Below are 16,046 nucleotides of genomic sequence, written 5' to 3' on the forward strand. Positions count from 1 at the left end.
ACTCATAACATTATAGATAAATCAAAATGGAATTCTAAAAAATGTGTCCGGTAACTCACACAAAGGCAAGAAAAAGAAAATAGAGAAACAAAAACCATAACAAACAAAAATGAAATGGCAGGTTAAAGCCCTCGCAGAACAATAATATTATTATATCTAAATGGTCTACATACACCAAAAGAAAAAAAAAAGATAAGACATTACAGAATGGATTTAAAACCATGACCTACATGTATGGTATACAAAAAAACCCACTTCAAATAAGACAAAATAAAGAGGTCGAAAATAAAAGGATTGAAATAGATATACCATGCATACATTAATCAAAAGAAAGCAGAAGTGGCTATCTTAGTATCAGATAAAGTACACTTAAGAGCAAAAAAAAAAAGTAATATATAAAGAGAGACATTACTAGATAACAAGTATGATTCACCAAGAAGGCATAGCCATCTTAAATGTGTCTGTACCAAAAAAACAGAGCTATATGCTAGTCAAACAATTGAGTTCGTGTAAGCACACAGTGGAAAATTCACAAACTTAACTGTCTGACCTTTTTAACATATATTATGTGAAACAAAAACTGATAAAACTAAAAGGAGAAATAAGATATATCTACAGTTATAGTTGGAGATGTCAATTCATTTCTCTCAACAACTGAAAGACAATCAGAAAGAAAATCAACAAGGATATGGTAAAAAGTCAAAAGCACCATTAATTAGCATGATCTAATGACATTTATAGAATAGTCCACTCAACGACAACAGAATAAACACTCTTTTCAAAATAAGGTCAAAACAGCATGTACCAAACCAGACCATATCCTGACCCACAAAACAAACCACAACAAACTTAAAAGAACTGAAACCATACAGTGTATTCTCTAAGCATAATGTAATCAAACTGGAAATTAGCAACAAAAAGATAAGAGAAAAATCTCCAAACACTTGGATGCGAAACAACACTCTTCCAAATAAACCATGAATCACAGAAGTCTGAAAAGTGAAATTTAAAAACTACATTGAACTAAATGAAAATACGACATAACAAAATTTGTGGGATAAGGGAAATGCAAATCAAAAACATGTGACACTACTTCACATCCATTATGATGGCTATTACTTTAAAAAATGGAAAACAGCAAGTGTAGGAGAGGATATGGAGAAGTTGGAAGCCTTGTGCATTGCTGGTGGGAATGTAAAATGGTGCAGTTGCTAGTGGAAAACAGTTTGGTGGTTCTGAAAAAAAATTACCAAAAAACACAGAATTACCATATGATCCACCAATTCCACTTCTAGGTATATACCCTCCAAAAATCTAAATGGACATTCAATCAGATTTTGTACAGTTATGTTCATAGCAGTGTTATTACCAATAGCCAAAAGGTGGAAACAACCCAATGTCCGTTAACAGATGAATGGATAAACAAAATGTGGTGTACACACACCATGACATATTATTCAGCCTTAAAAAGGAGTGAAATTCTAACATGTTACAACATGGATAAACCTTGAAGACATTATGCAGAGGGAAGTGAGTCAAACACAGTAAGAAAAATATGTACAATTCCAGTTATAATGAGATACACAGAACATACGAACTCATAGAGACAGAAAATAGAATAGAGGTTACCAGGAACTGAGAGGCGGGGGCCATGGGGAGGTATTGTTTAATGAGTATAGGGTTTCAGTTTGGGAAAATAAAAAAGTTCTGGAAATGGATAGTGGTGACGGTTTGCGCAACATTGTGAATGTACTAAATGCCATGGAATTATACATTTAGAAATGGATACAATGGTAAGTTTTATATAATATATATTATATCACAAGATGGATGGATAGATGGATAGATAGATTGATAGGTAGGTAGGTAGGTAGGTAGATAGATAGATAGATAGATAGATAGATAGATAGATAGATAAAATATTTTGAAATGAACATTTTTTTAAAACTTTTTAAGTCAATGCTTTTCCACCCAGATATTATCTTTGGGGCAGTATACCTTTCAGGATTCCAGGTATCTCAACTGAATACTCAATGAAAATAATGACAAAAGCTGAGAATCCTTACATATGACTAATTCAAAATTAATCTTTCCTTAAAGAATAACCAGCAATATCAACAGTAAGTGTTAGGGTAGGAGAGGAAGCTATGAAACTCTCTTAAAAATACTAAATCATATAGAGGATAAATGATCTTGTTTCCCAAACTCACATAGAAAGTCACTGGATTTCTAGGTATAGTGTTAGCTAGACCTGGAACAAGGAAACAGATTTGTTTTTGCTACAACTGTCTCCGAACTTTTTGATACCCATGGGAGATGGCTGCCTGGGTTAGTCATGGATGTGGTGAAGAGCCGCTTACAAGACTCTAAAGAAAGATTCTGTTTTTACTGACTCAAGGGAGGAGACTGCAATATGATTTTATAAGAGAAAGTAAGTGATTAGGCAGTAAACACGGTTAAGGGGTGACAAAGAGAAGCAACAGAGAAGCACTACAGAATGTCTCATAGGCAATATGAGAACTTGTCTTACTGCAACAATCATTGCATTGAAATTTTGGCTGACATATTCAGCATTAAGATCTCTCAATCCTTTGCAATGTGCCATCAAAACTTCTGGTTTTTGATTAGGGCTTGTTTTGGGCTGGGAGGAAAGGGAATAACAGGGTGATAGCTAAAGTTTCTTTTTGAGGTGATCCAAGTGTTCTAAATTGTACAATGGTTGCACATATTTGTGACTATATTAAATCCACTGAATTGTAAATTAAATGGGTGAATTGTATGGTATGAATTAATCTCAATAAAGCTGTTTTTTAAAAAAAGTTGAACCAGAATCTAATCACTTACAGGAAATGCAGAAGATAGAAAAACAAGTCTACAAGGAAGAAATTTCAAAAAAGTTGAAGCAGAATCTAATCACTTACAGGAAGTACAAGAGCTAGAGAAATAAGTCTACAAGGAAGCAAACATAAAATCCAAAAGGCAAGAAATTCTATATAACAACTAATCCAATTTCCTCAACAAGTCAACGATATAAAAACAAAACTAAAATTCCAGAGTTAAGTCCTAACTATCAAGTTTCAGAATTAATTAGGAGATCAACATTTCCATAACAACTCCTAACCTGCTCCCCAACTCAAATTTCAGGAAAGAGTGAGGTAACAACAAATACGGTTATGAGACTAGTGGTGCAACTCAATCTACTGGCTCTTATCTTTCCACCATTTTTCCATGGCTACTCAGTAACATACCAGCAGCATAACATATTTTAAACATGCTACTTACTGTGGTATGATGGGATATATTGCCAACAATGTTGAGGTTTTTGAGCAGTTGGGGAGAGCCACTGTATTGTCCAGAGATCTGCTTCCTAACTTCAGCAGCCACAGTTCTATAACAAAGAAAGCAAATATATTATTTTTAAAAAGAAAACCACCTAGGTTTAAAATTGGAGGAAGGTTAAGGATATTAAAGATTCATTTAAAGAACAAAACCTCAGCATATCAATAAGACTATAAAGTCATAAGGTATCAGTAAATACTGCATGTAATTACAGTAGGACATCTTTACAATGCTGATGTAGGGTAGGGTACAAAAGTGACAGCCAACTGACATTAGGCTTTTTTTGTTTGTTTGTTTATGGCATTTCAGGGAATAAACTTTGGCTTATGATAGAGCTGGAAGTTACAAAAGGATATATATATTAAAGTACCTATATTTTAAGGATATAAAATTAATTCTAAAATACTTTATAAACAAATCAAGATGTGGTAACAATTGAGAAGAAAAACACTTCTTTTTCCCTTTCTAATATTACTAGCTCCTTATTCATACTCCAGAAAAGTATTCCCTATTTTTACTTAACTGATAAAAAAAGTCCTTATAGTAGCATTAATGTTTTTCCATAATCTGACACTAATCACCTTTCTAGCCTTACATATCTTTTCCCACATTCTTGTCATTGAGTTTTAAACTGCTTTCTAGAACGCTGTTTCTCTTCTGTATCCACAAATTCAGTTCTTAACCAGTTTTAAGGCTAAGACTCAAATGCCAAGACCTCTACACACACGACTGGTTTGACTCACCACAACTAAAAATAATAACACCCTTCTTTAAAACCCTTAGAGCATTTATCATAACCTAACTTGCATTTTCTTCCTTCCTAGTTATTTTTTCCACATTTCATGTATGTTCTATATAAACAGAGGCAGTGGTTTCATTCATCCTGTGTTCCCTAAAACATTTAGCAAATAGCACCCAAAATAGGTGAATGTTTAGCCCTATGAAACATATAGTATTACTGAACTTATTGACAAATGAGGTAAACCATTAAGGCATTAACATAACACAACTTGACAGATAAGTCTTTATTTGAAACAAGATTAGAGTTTAGAAGTTCCACAACTTCAAATGGTTGTTGACCTGTGGTGGTATACTCGTATTACAAATTTATTTAAATAGCATTTCTAAAACAAAAATATTTTAAATAATCAAATGACTGTATGGCTCATAAATCTCAAAGATTCCACAAACTATAAACCAAAATATTCAGTGAGTCCTAAATTCAGTAACTAAACAACTTCTTCACATTAGTAATAGTTTTGTTCAGTAGAAAATATAACTCAAGAATACAAAATAAAGACCACTATCCAAAGACTTTGTACAATTATTTTTCTGATGTCAAGATCTAACCTCTATCTTATGAACATCAACTACCCACTTCCCCATTTTATAAAACTTCCCTTCTGTTCTTTCACTCTTTTCCAAAAAATAAACCCTACTTTCTTCCTATCATTACTCCATTGCACATAAAGTGAAATAGGCCTTACGGCCTGGTTTCTGGGCCAGCTCCATGATGCTTTTCTTTTTTTTTTTTCTTAAGGAGGGCGCAACTCACAGTAGCCCATGTGGGGATGGAACCTGCAATCTTGGTGTTATCAGCACCACGCTCTAACCGACTGAGCCACCAGCCACCCCGTGACGATACTTTAGTTCTGAAGTGTTGCAAACTGATGCTTCAATTCAGGGCACTGAGCATCTTGGTCCGCATTAGAATTTCCAGCTGTATTTCTAAAGATTCTCATTTTCTAAAAATTACCCAGATTTTTGATACAATCTTTTCTCCCCTTCTTCTCTTCCATACCTCCTTCCTTTTTGCATATTCAAATCATTCCACACTGAGCATTGATATGAACCAATTATTCAATCAGAAATTTTTTTTTTCAATCAGAAATTTTTTATACAAAAGTAGAAGAGTTATCATTTTTTAAGGCTCAAGATACTGAATTAGCTTAACTCTTTCTTATGGGGAACTTAAGGTACTTTAGATCAATATTTGTATTTTACAAAAGGCTGATTTGTTATTCATAATTGCCAAAACTTGGAAGTAACCAGGATGTCCTTCAATATAGGTAAATGGATAAACAAACTGTGGCCATAAAAAGACATGGAAGAACCCTAAAGGAATACTGCTAAGTGAAAGCCAATCTGAAAAGGCTACATACTCAATCAGAAATTTTTGACACAAAGGTAAAAAGTTATCATTCTTTAAGGCTCAAGACATGATTTCAACTATATCACATTCTAGAAAAGTAAAAATTTTGGCAACAATAAAAAGACCAGTGGTTGCTAGGAGTTGGGGGGGGGGGGGTAGGAAAAGGAAGGGATGAATAAGCAGTGCACAGGGGATTTTTAGAGCAGTGAAACCATTCTATGTGACACGCTAATGGTGGATACGTTGTTACACATTTGTTAACACCTACAGAATATACAACACAAAGAGTAAGCGTAATGTAATCTATGCACTTAGTTAATAATAATACGTATCAATATTGGCTCATCAATTACCACAAATGGACCACACGAATGCAAGAGGTCAACAGAAGAAACTCGGTGGAGGAGCATATATGGGAACTCTGTACTTTCTACTCATTTTTCTTTAAACCTAAAACTGCTCCCCAAAAAACTCTATTAATTAAAAAGTAAGTAAATAAATCAACAAGGCTAATACAGAACAGAAAAGGGAAGAAAAAAATGAGCATGAAGAAAATGACTAGAGGTTAGAGATGAAAACTAGAGAAGGAATAAAATATTTGAACGGCATAACACAGATCGAGAAGGCAAAGGGCAAATTCTGTAAAGCTTCTGGATGTGAAAAGACAGAAACATTCATTTCAGTGCAGGACTCCCCTTAGGCCTTTTAATAGAATCTGTATGTTGTGAGCATTCATTATTATTAATATGTTTAGTTTAAAGACCTTATAGCCTCCTGATCCTTTCGTCAAGACATGTGAGAATATGACAAAGCCTTTAAAAACAGAGACAAAGAACAAGTTTCTATGTCTACCTTCCCCCGTGCTGCTACTCAACTCAATCTACCAACCTCAGCACTATCTCACTGCTTCTGGGGCAAAGCATGAGTAATCAGAATTGGAAACTGCTGTATTTCATCAAATTAATCATGTCACTAATTGTTGACAGGTGCCATTCAGTCATGCACAGCTAAAAAAGAAAAACCTTGCCAATTAACCATCACACTACCAATTAATTGGAAGACGCACTCTGATTTCAGATGTTAAAAAACTTAAAATAAATATGACTACTTCAGAAAGAGACAATTTTTTGTTTAGTAACAGACATACTAAAGATAATCCCCATGTTACAAATATGTCTTATTCCTACATGATATAATTTCCCCAAAAAAGAAAATCAGTAATTGAAAATAAGAACCATTTCCAAACTGAGCTATAATAGCAATAAAAATATCTGCAACCCAGACAAGGAATATCCTTATACTGAGATCCTCTACATGAAAAGATTTCATTAAATGGTAGTGAGGAAATTTTCCCAAATAAAAACAGTACCTCTTAACCATATTATAGTCCAAAGCATGGAAGACAAGACATGTGACGAATATAGTTCCTGATAACAGTTAAAATTCTTTATCATAGATTACTTTTTCTGATAACAACTTTTCCTATACTTAGTGATAGCTCATATAGTAGTGAAGCAATATAAGAAGTCTTTTTTAGTTCTAATAAGCTATTAATATCAACTGGAAAGTGGAAAGAAGAGTAGGTCAAAAATCCCATAATTACTTGTGCTCCTAAATGATAAGAGAATATCTTCTTCCCCTCCCAAAAGAACACGATCCAATATTTGACCTATTTCTCTCTTTATCAACTCTCTCCTTTTCCACCAACTCCCTCACTATGTCAATATGTATTAGAGTTTTCACAAAATAAAGCACTCTCTAAGGCCATTCACCATAGGATGTTGGAAATAACCAACAAAGAACCCACATCCTGAGAGAAAATTATGTTGTGTTTAGCCTTTCCTCTAACTTCCTTCCACTTTCAGATGCCCCATCCAATCATGATTTCTAATGACTCATCTGTCCCTCTCTTATCTCTAGTCATTCTTCATGGGGCCAGAGGTAAAGCATGAGTAAAAGTGAGTAAGGAGAGTTTACACTAAAATAAAAGTGTTTAGTTGAGCTACTCCTATAAGGTCACCAAAAAATATCTGCAATGTAATATGTCAAACAAGAGAACAAGATCTTTTGGAACTGGCATTGTTTATATCTAAGATAGAAGTCAGTGAAGAAGTGAAGAGTAAGATAATATACCACGGAATATACCAGGTAAGGGTAAGTATATCAAAGACAAGGCAAAAAAGGGCTAGCTTAAAAATCCCCAAAAGAAAAAGGACAAGAACAGCTGATACTCCACTGCTGTGACTGTCCAAGTTGAAGACTGGTGATTGATGGGTTGAATCAGAGTTCTACCATCGGTATAAAGAGAAGCAAAATAAAGAAAATAATAAAGTAACACAACATTATATCACCTACTAAGTATTTGTGCCAAAAACGTTTAACCTGAATTGAATCAAACCTGTACATCTAACATATCTACAGTTTACAGGAAATACAGACAACAATGTAACAAGTTAATACCCAGGAAACAATCAAACTAATACCAGAAGGCAGGTTATTCTGTATGTCAAGTCTCTTCAATAAGTCAATGTGAGAGAGAAAGTGAGGAAGGGAGGGAGGAGGGGGGAGGGGGCAAAAATGGGAGGGGGAGAGGGGAAGGGGGAGAGAAGGGGAGAGGGAAGAAGGAAGGAGGGAAGGAAGGGAGGGAAGGAGGGAAAGAAGGAGGCAGGCAGGCAGTGAGCTAAGCTTTAGCATAAAAAGGACTTAATAGTAAAAAATAAAGTCTATTTAAAGGGAAAAAAAAGTCTTAGATATGACCAAATACAAGGAATGGTTCTTAGATCCTGGTTTGAACAGACCAGCTATAAAAAAAATTTCTGGACATAATGAGAAATTAGAACACAAAGTATTACATAATTAAGAATTACTGTGTTTGTTTTTTTTTTAATGTGTGAAAACAGTATTACAGTAATGCAGAAAAATGTCCTTATATTTTATAGACGCAAATGATGTTTGTAATTTGGCTTAAAACTCTTCAGTTATTATTACTTTGCCTTAATGGGCAAAACTAGCAAGTTAAATATGAAGTACAGATGAGGCAAATACTCTTCAAGAGATACATCCCGGACTCTATAAAGCCCTGCCTGATGATTTGTTCTGTTTCACTCAGGTTAGATACTCCTCTGTGCTTTGTAAGCACTCCGTGTTTATCCATATACATTCAAAGAAATGGAGCTTCTAGGAGGCTAGCTCAGCCAGGCAGCAGACTAGCCTGACTGCTTTCGGAAAGCCCCTTCATAAACATTCTCTTTAAAAGAAGCACAGAAATTGTAAAGTCGGTTTTTCTGCAACAGTAATGATGCAACCTTCAAATATAAAATTTGGTGTGGGGGGGAAGGTACAGTGAAGTATCAAGATTTTGTCTTCTCAGGCCTGGCACTCTCTCACTCTTCAGAGGCACCTTTGCAACCTCCTTGAGGAATTAGGAAGAACAAGGAAACTTCACTTCTGACTGGAGTTATGTTACGCTGTCTCTTATTTTGTACAAATGTCTTAAATCAGGTTAATTTCTGCCATTAAAGAAAATGTATATTCTTTAACTCTGTCTGGTGGCCCTTTCTATCAAGAACTATCTCATTACGATAACTGAACAATACTTTAATCGTGGCATCTATCAAATTGTTTTGAAATCTGCCGGGGGTGCCAAAAATTGTATACAAGTGGACACTTCAGTCAATGTTGCTCAAGCAGTAGTTCGCCGTAATCAGAAGTGTCTGGATGCTGATGGTAACCACTTTGAGCACCTCTTGTAATTGCAGAAGTCAAACGTGATTTGTATTCATTTTTTGTTATGGGTATAACTTGAACACAATTTTCCTTTCTTAAAATGTGTATACATTTTTGGCATCCTCTGTATTTACCTATTTCCCTGCAAGGAACTAAGCAATTAAAAAGTGGGCCTTTATCTTATTTACCTTTGCACCCTCTAGCAGAGTGCCTAGAACATACTGGGTGCTTAAAAAATGTTTACAAAGCTACAGTGGAAAAATGGGATAAAAAGAAACTCATAGTTCCTCTCCCAAAAAAAAGCAGTTCGGTAAGAATGCTAAAATGGAACTGATGTGAGCTTCCAGGAGGGAAGGACAGAAAGAGGGAAGGAGGGAGAGGGAGAAAGAAATATCGAGAGACAGGTATAAGAGTGGAGAAAGAGAAAAGTGGATAGGTAATAAGAATGAATTTACAGACTACCTAGTATGTGAACTTCATAAATACTTTTTAGAGTAAACTATCTATAAGTATTGGTTTCAAATGGATTGGAAAGGGACAAGAAAGTATGCCATTTTATCTATTACTGTCAAATAGTCAAGTAAATATTTTTGGGGTGGGGGGGATTTCAATCCACAGAAGATTTCTAAATGTATAACCTTTTCTTTACAAGCCTAACTGATATCATTATTATCCCATTGTGTTAACTAGTAAGGTAAAAAACTACTGAAACTTTTTTTAAACAATTTTTTAACAAGATATATAATATGTTTACATATCTCAAAGTAGTTTCTAATATATCTTTAACATATCTGCAAAGGCCTCGTTCCAGAACTACTTTCAAGCTCCACAATTATGCAGATGAAGTTAATACAAGAAGTAGAGGAAAGATTTTTCAATATGGAGAAAAGACAAAGAAAGCAACTTGAGAAAGGAGACATCTTCAAAAACTAAATAAAAAGGGCCGGCCCGGTGGCTCAGGCTGTTAGAGCTCCATGCTCCTAATTCCGAAGGCTGCCTGCCGGTTTGATTCCCACATGGGCCAGTGGCTCTCAACCACAAGGTTGCCGGTTCAACTCCTCGAGTCCCGCAAGGGATGGTGGGCTCCGCCCCCTGCAACTAAGATTGAACACGGCACCTTGAGCTGAGCTGCCTCCCGGATGGCTCAGTTGGTTGGAGCGCGTCCTCTCAACCACAAGGTTGCCAGTTCGTCTCCCACAAAGGATGGTGGGCTGTGCCCCCTGCAACTAGCAACGGCAACTGGAGCTGAGCTGCACCCTCCACACTAAGATTGAAAGGACAACAACTTGACTTGGAAAAAAGTCCTGGAAGTACACACTATTCCCCAACAAAAAGTCCTGTTTTCCTTCCCCAATAAAATCTTTAAAAATAAATAAATAAATAAATAAATAAATAAATAAATAGAAAGAATATGTTGTACATGGCATTAAAAAATTCAAACTTCACGAAAAGGTAAAAAACAAAAGGTATAGCTCTCTGCCACCTCCAATCCCCAGTCCTGGTCCCCAAATGTAACCACTTCATTTTATCTTAGGTATTCAAGAAAAAAGATGTGTATACCTTAGCATATATATAAGAAATCCTTTTTTTTTTTTTTAAAGATTTTATTGGGGAAGGGGAACAGGACTTTATTGGGGAACAGTGTGTACTTCCAGAAAGTTTTTTCCAAGTCAAGTTTTTGTCCTTTCAATCTTAGTTGTGGAGGATGCCGTTCAGCTTCAAGTTGTTGTCCTTTCAAGTCTTAGTTGTGGAGGGTGCAGCTCAGCTCCAGGTCCAGTTGCAGTTACTAGTTGCAGGGGGCGAAGCCCCCACCATCCCTTGTGGGACTCGAAGAGTTGAACTGGCAACCTTGTGGTTGAGAGCCCACTGGCCCATGTGGGAATCGAACCGGCAGCCTTCGGAGTTAGGAGCATGGAGCTCTAACCACCTGGACCACCGGGCCAGCCCTCAAATCCTTATTTTTTAATGTTCACATATAACATCATATAATAACTTTTTTTTTTAATTAAAGTTTATTGGGGTGACACTGGTTAGTAAAGTTACATAGATTTCAGGTGTACAATTCTATAATACATCATCTATAAATCACATTGTGTGTTCACCACCCAGAGTCAGTTCTCTTTCTATCACCATATATTTGACCCCGTTTACCCTCTTCTATCACCCCCATCCCCCTTCTCTTTGGTAACCACTGCACTATTGTCTGTGTCTATGAGTTTTTGTTTCATTTGTTTGTCTTGTTCCTTTGTTGCTTTCAGTTTTATATCCCACATATGGAAGGCAGTGTGGAGGTTCCTCAAAAAATTACAAATAGAATTACCATAAGACCCAGCAATACCTCTCCTGGGTATCTACCCCAAAAATCTGAAAACATTTATCTGTAAAGATATACCGGGGGTGCCAAAAAAATGTATACACATGACTTGTATTCATCTTTTGTTATCGGTATATATTGAGTATTACAATTTTTATAGTTTTTTCCTTTCTTAAAATGTGTATACTTTTTTTTGGCACCCTCTATATGTGCTCCGATGTTCACTGAAGTTTTATTTATAGTGGCCAAGACATGGAAACAACCAAAGTGTCTTTCAACAGATGATTGGATAAAGACGTGGTATATATACAATAACGTTGTCTTGATATCTTCCATTATACATTTAATATCTTGAAAATCTTTCCATATCAGCAGATAAGAATAATAATGGTCTAGCAATATTTATCGAGCACTTACAATGTTCCAGACAATGTGCAAAATGTTACATTTGTTCCACCTCATTTATTTAACATTAAAAAAAAAAAAAACCCATGAAGTAGGCACTATATTAAGATATTGAAGTTTCAAGAGATTAAGGTCATTTAACCAACAAGGAATAACACAAAAATCTGAATTTAAGAGGCCCCACTTTTAACCACTGCTCTCCTTTTTATATGCTATAGAGTCCATGACATAGATAAACTGGGAAATATCAAGCTAGTCTCTATTAGTAGACATTTAGACTGTGTCTAGTTTTGGCAAAGATTACCACTGGAATATAAACTGCATGAGGGCAGATTTTTGTCTATATCAAAAATTATGAGTGATTTCTATTTTCCCTTTTGGGCCTTTTGTATTTCTAAATTTTCTGTAGCACCATATATTATTTTATAATCAGAAAAATAGATATGTTTAGATAAAGTTTAAAAATAAATAACTTTCTCAAGCTTATGAAAGGTAGAGTCAGGGTTTGAATTCAGATCTATAAAGCTCCTAAGGCCTCTTTCCATGGAAGCAAGTTTACAAAGGTAAATGATTCTAGCTAGAGTTCATATTAATGATTTCTCCATTCTTCAAAACCTAGCCTCTGAGGTCAGTTAAATATGCCCACTGAAAATGTCTAGGGGGTGGCCAGTTGGCTAGAGCGCGGTGCTCATAACACCAGGGTTGCTGGTTCGATCGCCGCATGAGCCACTGTGAGCTGCGCCCTCCACAACTAGATTGAAACAACTACTTGACTTGAGGCTGATGGGTCCTGGAAAAACACACTTAAAATAAATAAAAGTTTAAAAAAGAAAAAAGAAAAGAACATGTCTACTGTATATATAAACTAATATATTAACAGAAACACTACAATGACTGCAGCCACTGTTATGATCCATTTCCTACCTTTCAGGGAAATGGATCATAAATGAAACTCCCTCTGAGTCACGGCCTTTGTGTCACTTGTAAGTTAGCCTGTGTTAAATTCTTTATGAATTTAGCTCCAGAGTGGACCAATAACCACCAAAGGCTCAAGAAAATGAAAACACATACGAGTTCATTTGTGAAACAGAACAGAAATAGTACTTCTATATAATACACTGCAACATTTAAGACAGTGCATTTTGGGGAAGGATAAAAAAAAGATGTCAGATGACTCATGTATCCATCCCATCTGACACTATTTTGGGATAACATTTAAGTCAAAGATTTAGAAAGCACTGTATTAAAAAGACTTAGATGTTCTCCATCACTCTGATCTATATAGCATTTCACTGTATCTAAATTTCTTCAACTAAAACATGGTAATAATATAGCTCCCTAATTCATGGAACATATTAAATTACAACTATAGAGAAAAAGGATTTAAAAATCTAGCATTTAGAAAAATTAACACATCTAAAATTGACACTAAAAAGAAAACTGGTGGGGGGGGGAGTTTGGGGGAAAGAGGACTATAAGGTAAAAAGTTAATCCTTCAAAAGGAGATAAATTTATCTTCAATTCCATCCTAGTTCATAAAAATAAAGCCAGAACCTTCTTACCCACAAATGTACAAATTGTATCTTGGTATAAACTGTATACACTTAATTGCTAAGTCCAGCTCAAACTCTTAAATACTTCTCAAATCTTTGTCCCCTCCTTCCCCTTCCTACAGCACCTGTCTACAAGCAACAGCATTCTTAATGCTGACAGTCTGAATGCTTTCTTTCCTCCTTAGAATGGGAAGAAAGCAAGGATGTCTCCTCTCACCACTTCTATTCAACACTATACTGCAGGTTCTAATCGTTGCGATAGGAAACGGAGGGAAGGAAAAAAAGAATTTAAAGGCATCCAGGTTGTGAAGGAAGAAATAAAACTATATTCACAGACAACATGATCCTGTATGCAGAAAATCCTAAGGAATTCACAAAAAATATGAAAACTAATAAATGACTTCAGCAAGGTCAGAAAATATAAGTTCAACATTCAAAAATCAATTGTATTTCTATATACTAGCAACAAACAAACCAAAAATAATTTTTAAATCCATTCATGATATCAGAAACTATAAAATACCTACAAATAGATTTAACAAAAGAGTATAAGACTTACACACTGAAAACTTTAACGTTGCTGAGAGAAATCAAGTAAGATCTAAATAATTGAAGAGAGAGCTCTGTGTTCGTAAATTTGAAGACTCAATATTGTTCAGATGGGAATTCTCCCCAAACTAATCTATAGACTCAACACAATCCCTATCAAAATCCCAAGAGGATTTTTGCAGAAATTGGCAAAATTTATATTGATATGGATCCTACAATATTTATGAGAATAAAAAAAAAATCCAGGATAGGCAAAACGATTTTGAAAAAGAAGTTAAAAGTTGAGAACTTACACTTCCAGATTTCAAAATTTACTATAGAGTTACAGTAATCAGGACAAAGTGGGACTGGTATAAGGACAGACATACAGATCAATGAAACAGAATTGAGTGTCAAGACATAAACTCTTACACTTATGGTCAACTGATTTTTGACAAATGTACCAAGACAATTCAATGAGACACGGACCGTCTTTTCAATACTGCTGCGACAACTGAACACTCCCACGCAAAAAAATGAACTAGACGTTCATCTCACATCATGCACAAAAATTAATGCAACATGGATCATAAACCTAAATGTAAGGGCTAAAACTATAAAAACCTACGGATGAAAACAGAGAAGGAAATCTTCTTGACCATGAATTAAGCAGCCTTAGCTACAACACCAAAATCATTATCCATAAAAGAAAAAAAATTGATGAATTGAACTTCATTACAATTAAAAAATGTGCTTCAAAATTCACCATTAAGAAAATGAAAAAACAAACCAGACAGGGAAATAATATTTGTAAATCATATATCTAATAAAGGCCTTGCATCCAGAACATATAAAGGACTCTTACAACTCAAAAACAAGATTAAATAATCCAATTTAAAAGTGAGCAAATAATTTGAGTAGATATTTCACCAAAGATGATATGTGAATAGCCAATGAGCACAAGAAAAACATCACTAATCATTAAGAAAATGCAAATCAAAACCACAATGAAATGCCTACTTCACACTCATTAGAATGTCTATAATCAAAAAGGAATCAGAACACTCACACATTGCTGGTGGGAACGTAAAATGGAATAGTTGCTATGGAACAGTTTGGCAGTTCCTCAAAAAATTAAACATAAAATTACCACATGACCCAGCAAATTCCACTCCTAAGAATATACCCACAGAATTGAAAACAGGTGTTCCAAAAAAAGCAGTATATGACTGCTCATAGCAGCACTATTCACAGTAGCCAAAAGGTAGAAACAACCTACATGTCCATCAACTGGTGGATTGATAAACAATATGTGCTCTATACAAGCAATGAAATATTATTCAGTCATAAAAAGGAGGAAAGTATGGATACACGCTACAACATGGATGAATCATGAAAGGAGCCAGACATAAGGGACACATATTGAATGATTCAATCTACGTGAAATGTTCAAAAAAGGCAACTCTAGAGAGAGACAATGTATTAGTGGTTGCCTGGGGCTTGGGGGTGGGAATAGGGAATGACTGTAAATTGTCACAAGGGATTATGGGGGGTGATGGAAATGCTCTAAAACTGAACTAGCTGATGGCTTCCCAACTCTGTAAATTTACTAAAAACCACTGAATGGCACAATAAGTTAATTTTATGGTATATAAAGTTTACCTCAATAAAGTCTTTTTTTTTTTTTTTAAAGAGCCTAGGTATGGTTGGGACTATTCTGTGAAGACGAAGAAATTGTCAGAGTAAGAATGAGGGTAACAGGAAAAAGAGTGAGAGCTGGAGTGGAGTCACTAAGAAAGTTTTGCACCCTAAGGCCCCATACCACAATCCCTGCATTTTTAGCAAAGTTTATGAGAATCATTAAGTGGCTGATAGGAGTAAAGGAGTTCATCATGATGCAGGAGCACAGATGCAGAAAGAAGCATAGGAAAGCAATAAACAAACAAACAAAAATGAAAAACAAAAAGGGGTCCAAATGATGCATAACTACTTGTGAGGGCTATGAGTCGGCATTAAGGCCAGAGCTAAA

The 16,046-nt window shown here is 35.3% G+C and overlaps 1 protein-coding gene across 13 annotated transcripts in view; it reads right to left on the minus strand.

Moving 5' to 3' along the window:
• DOCK7 (dedicator of cytokinesis 7) overlaps positions 1 to 16,046 on the minus strand; it is a 188,247-nt gene that overhangs the window by 163,078 nt on the left and 9,123 nt on the right. For all 13 annotated transcript variants that reach the window (XM_019731259.2, XM_019731324.2, XM_074334827.1 and 10 more), the window contains exon 2: positions 3,283 to 3,388. In XM_019731259.2, the coding sequence (XP_019586818.2) occupies positions 3,283 to 3,388 (106 nt within the window). The remainder of the gene's footprint in view (positions 1 to 3,282; positions 3,389 to 16,046) is intronic.

Source organism: Rhinolophus sinicus, linkage group LG06 (genome assembly GCF_036562045.2).
Source record: "Rhinolophus sinicus isolate RSC01 linkage group LG06, ASM3656204v1, whole genome shotgun sequence".
Classification (NCBI taxonomy): domain Eukaryota; kingdom Metazoa; phylum Chordata; class Mammalia; order Chiroptera; family Rhinolophidae; genus Rhinolophus; species Rhinolophus sinicus.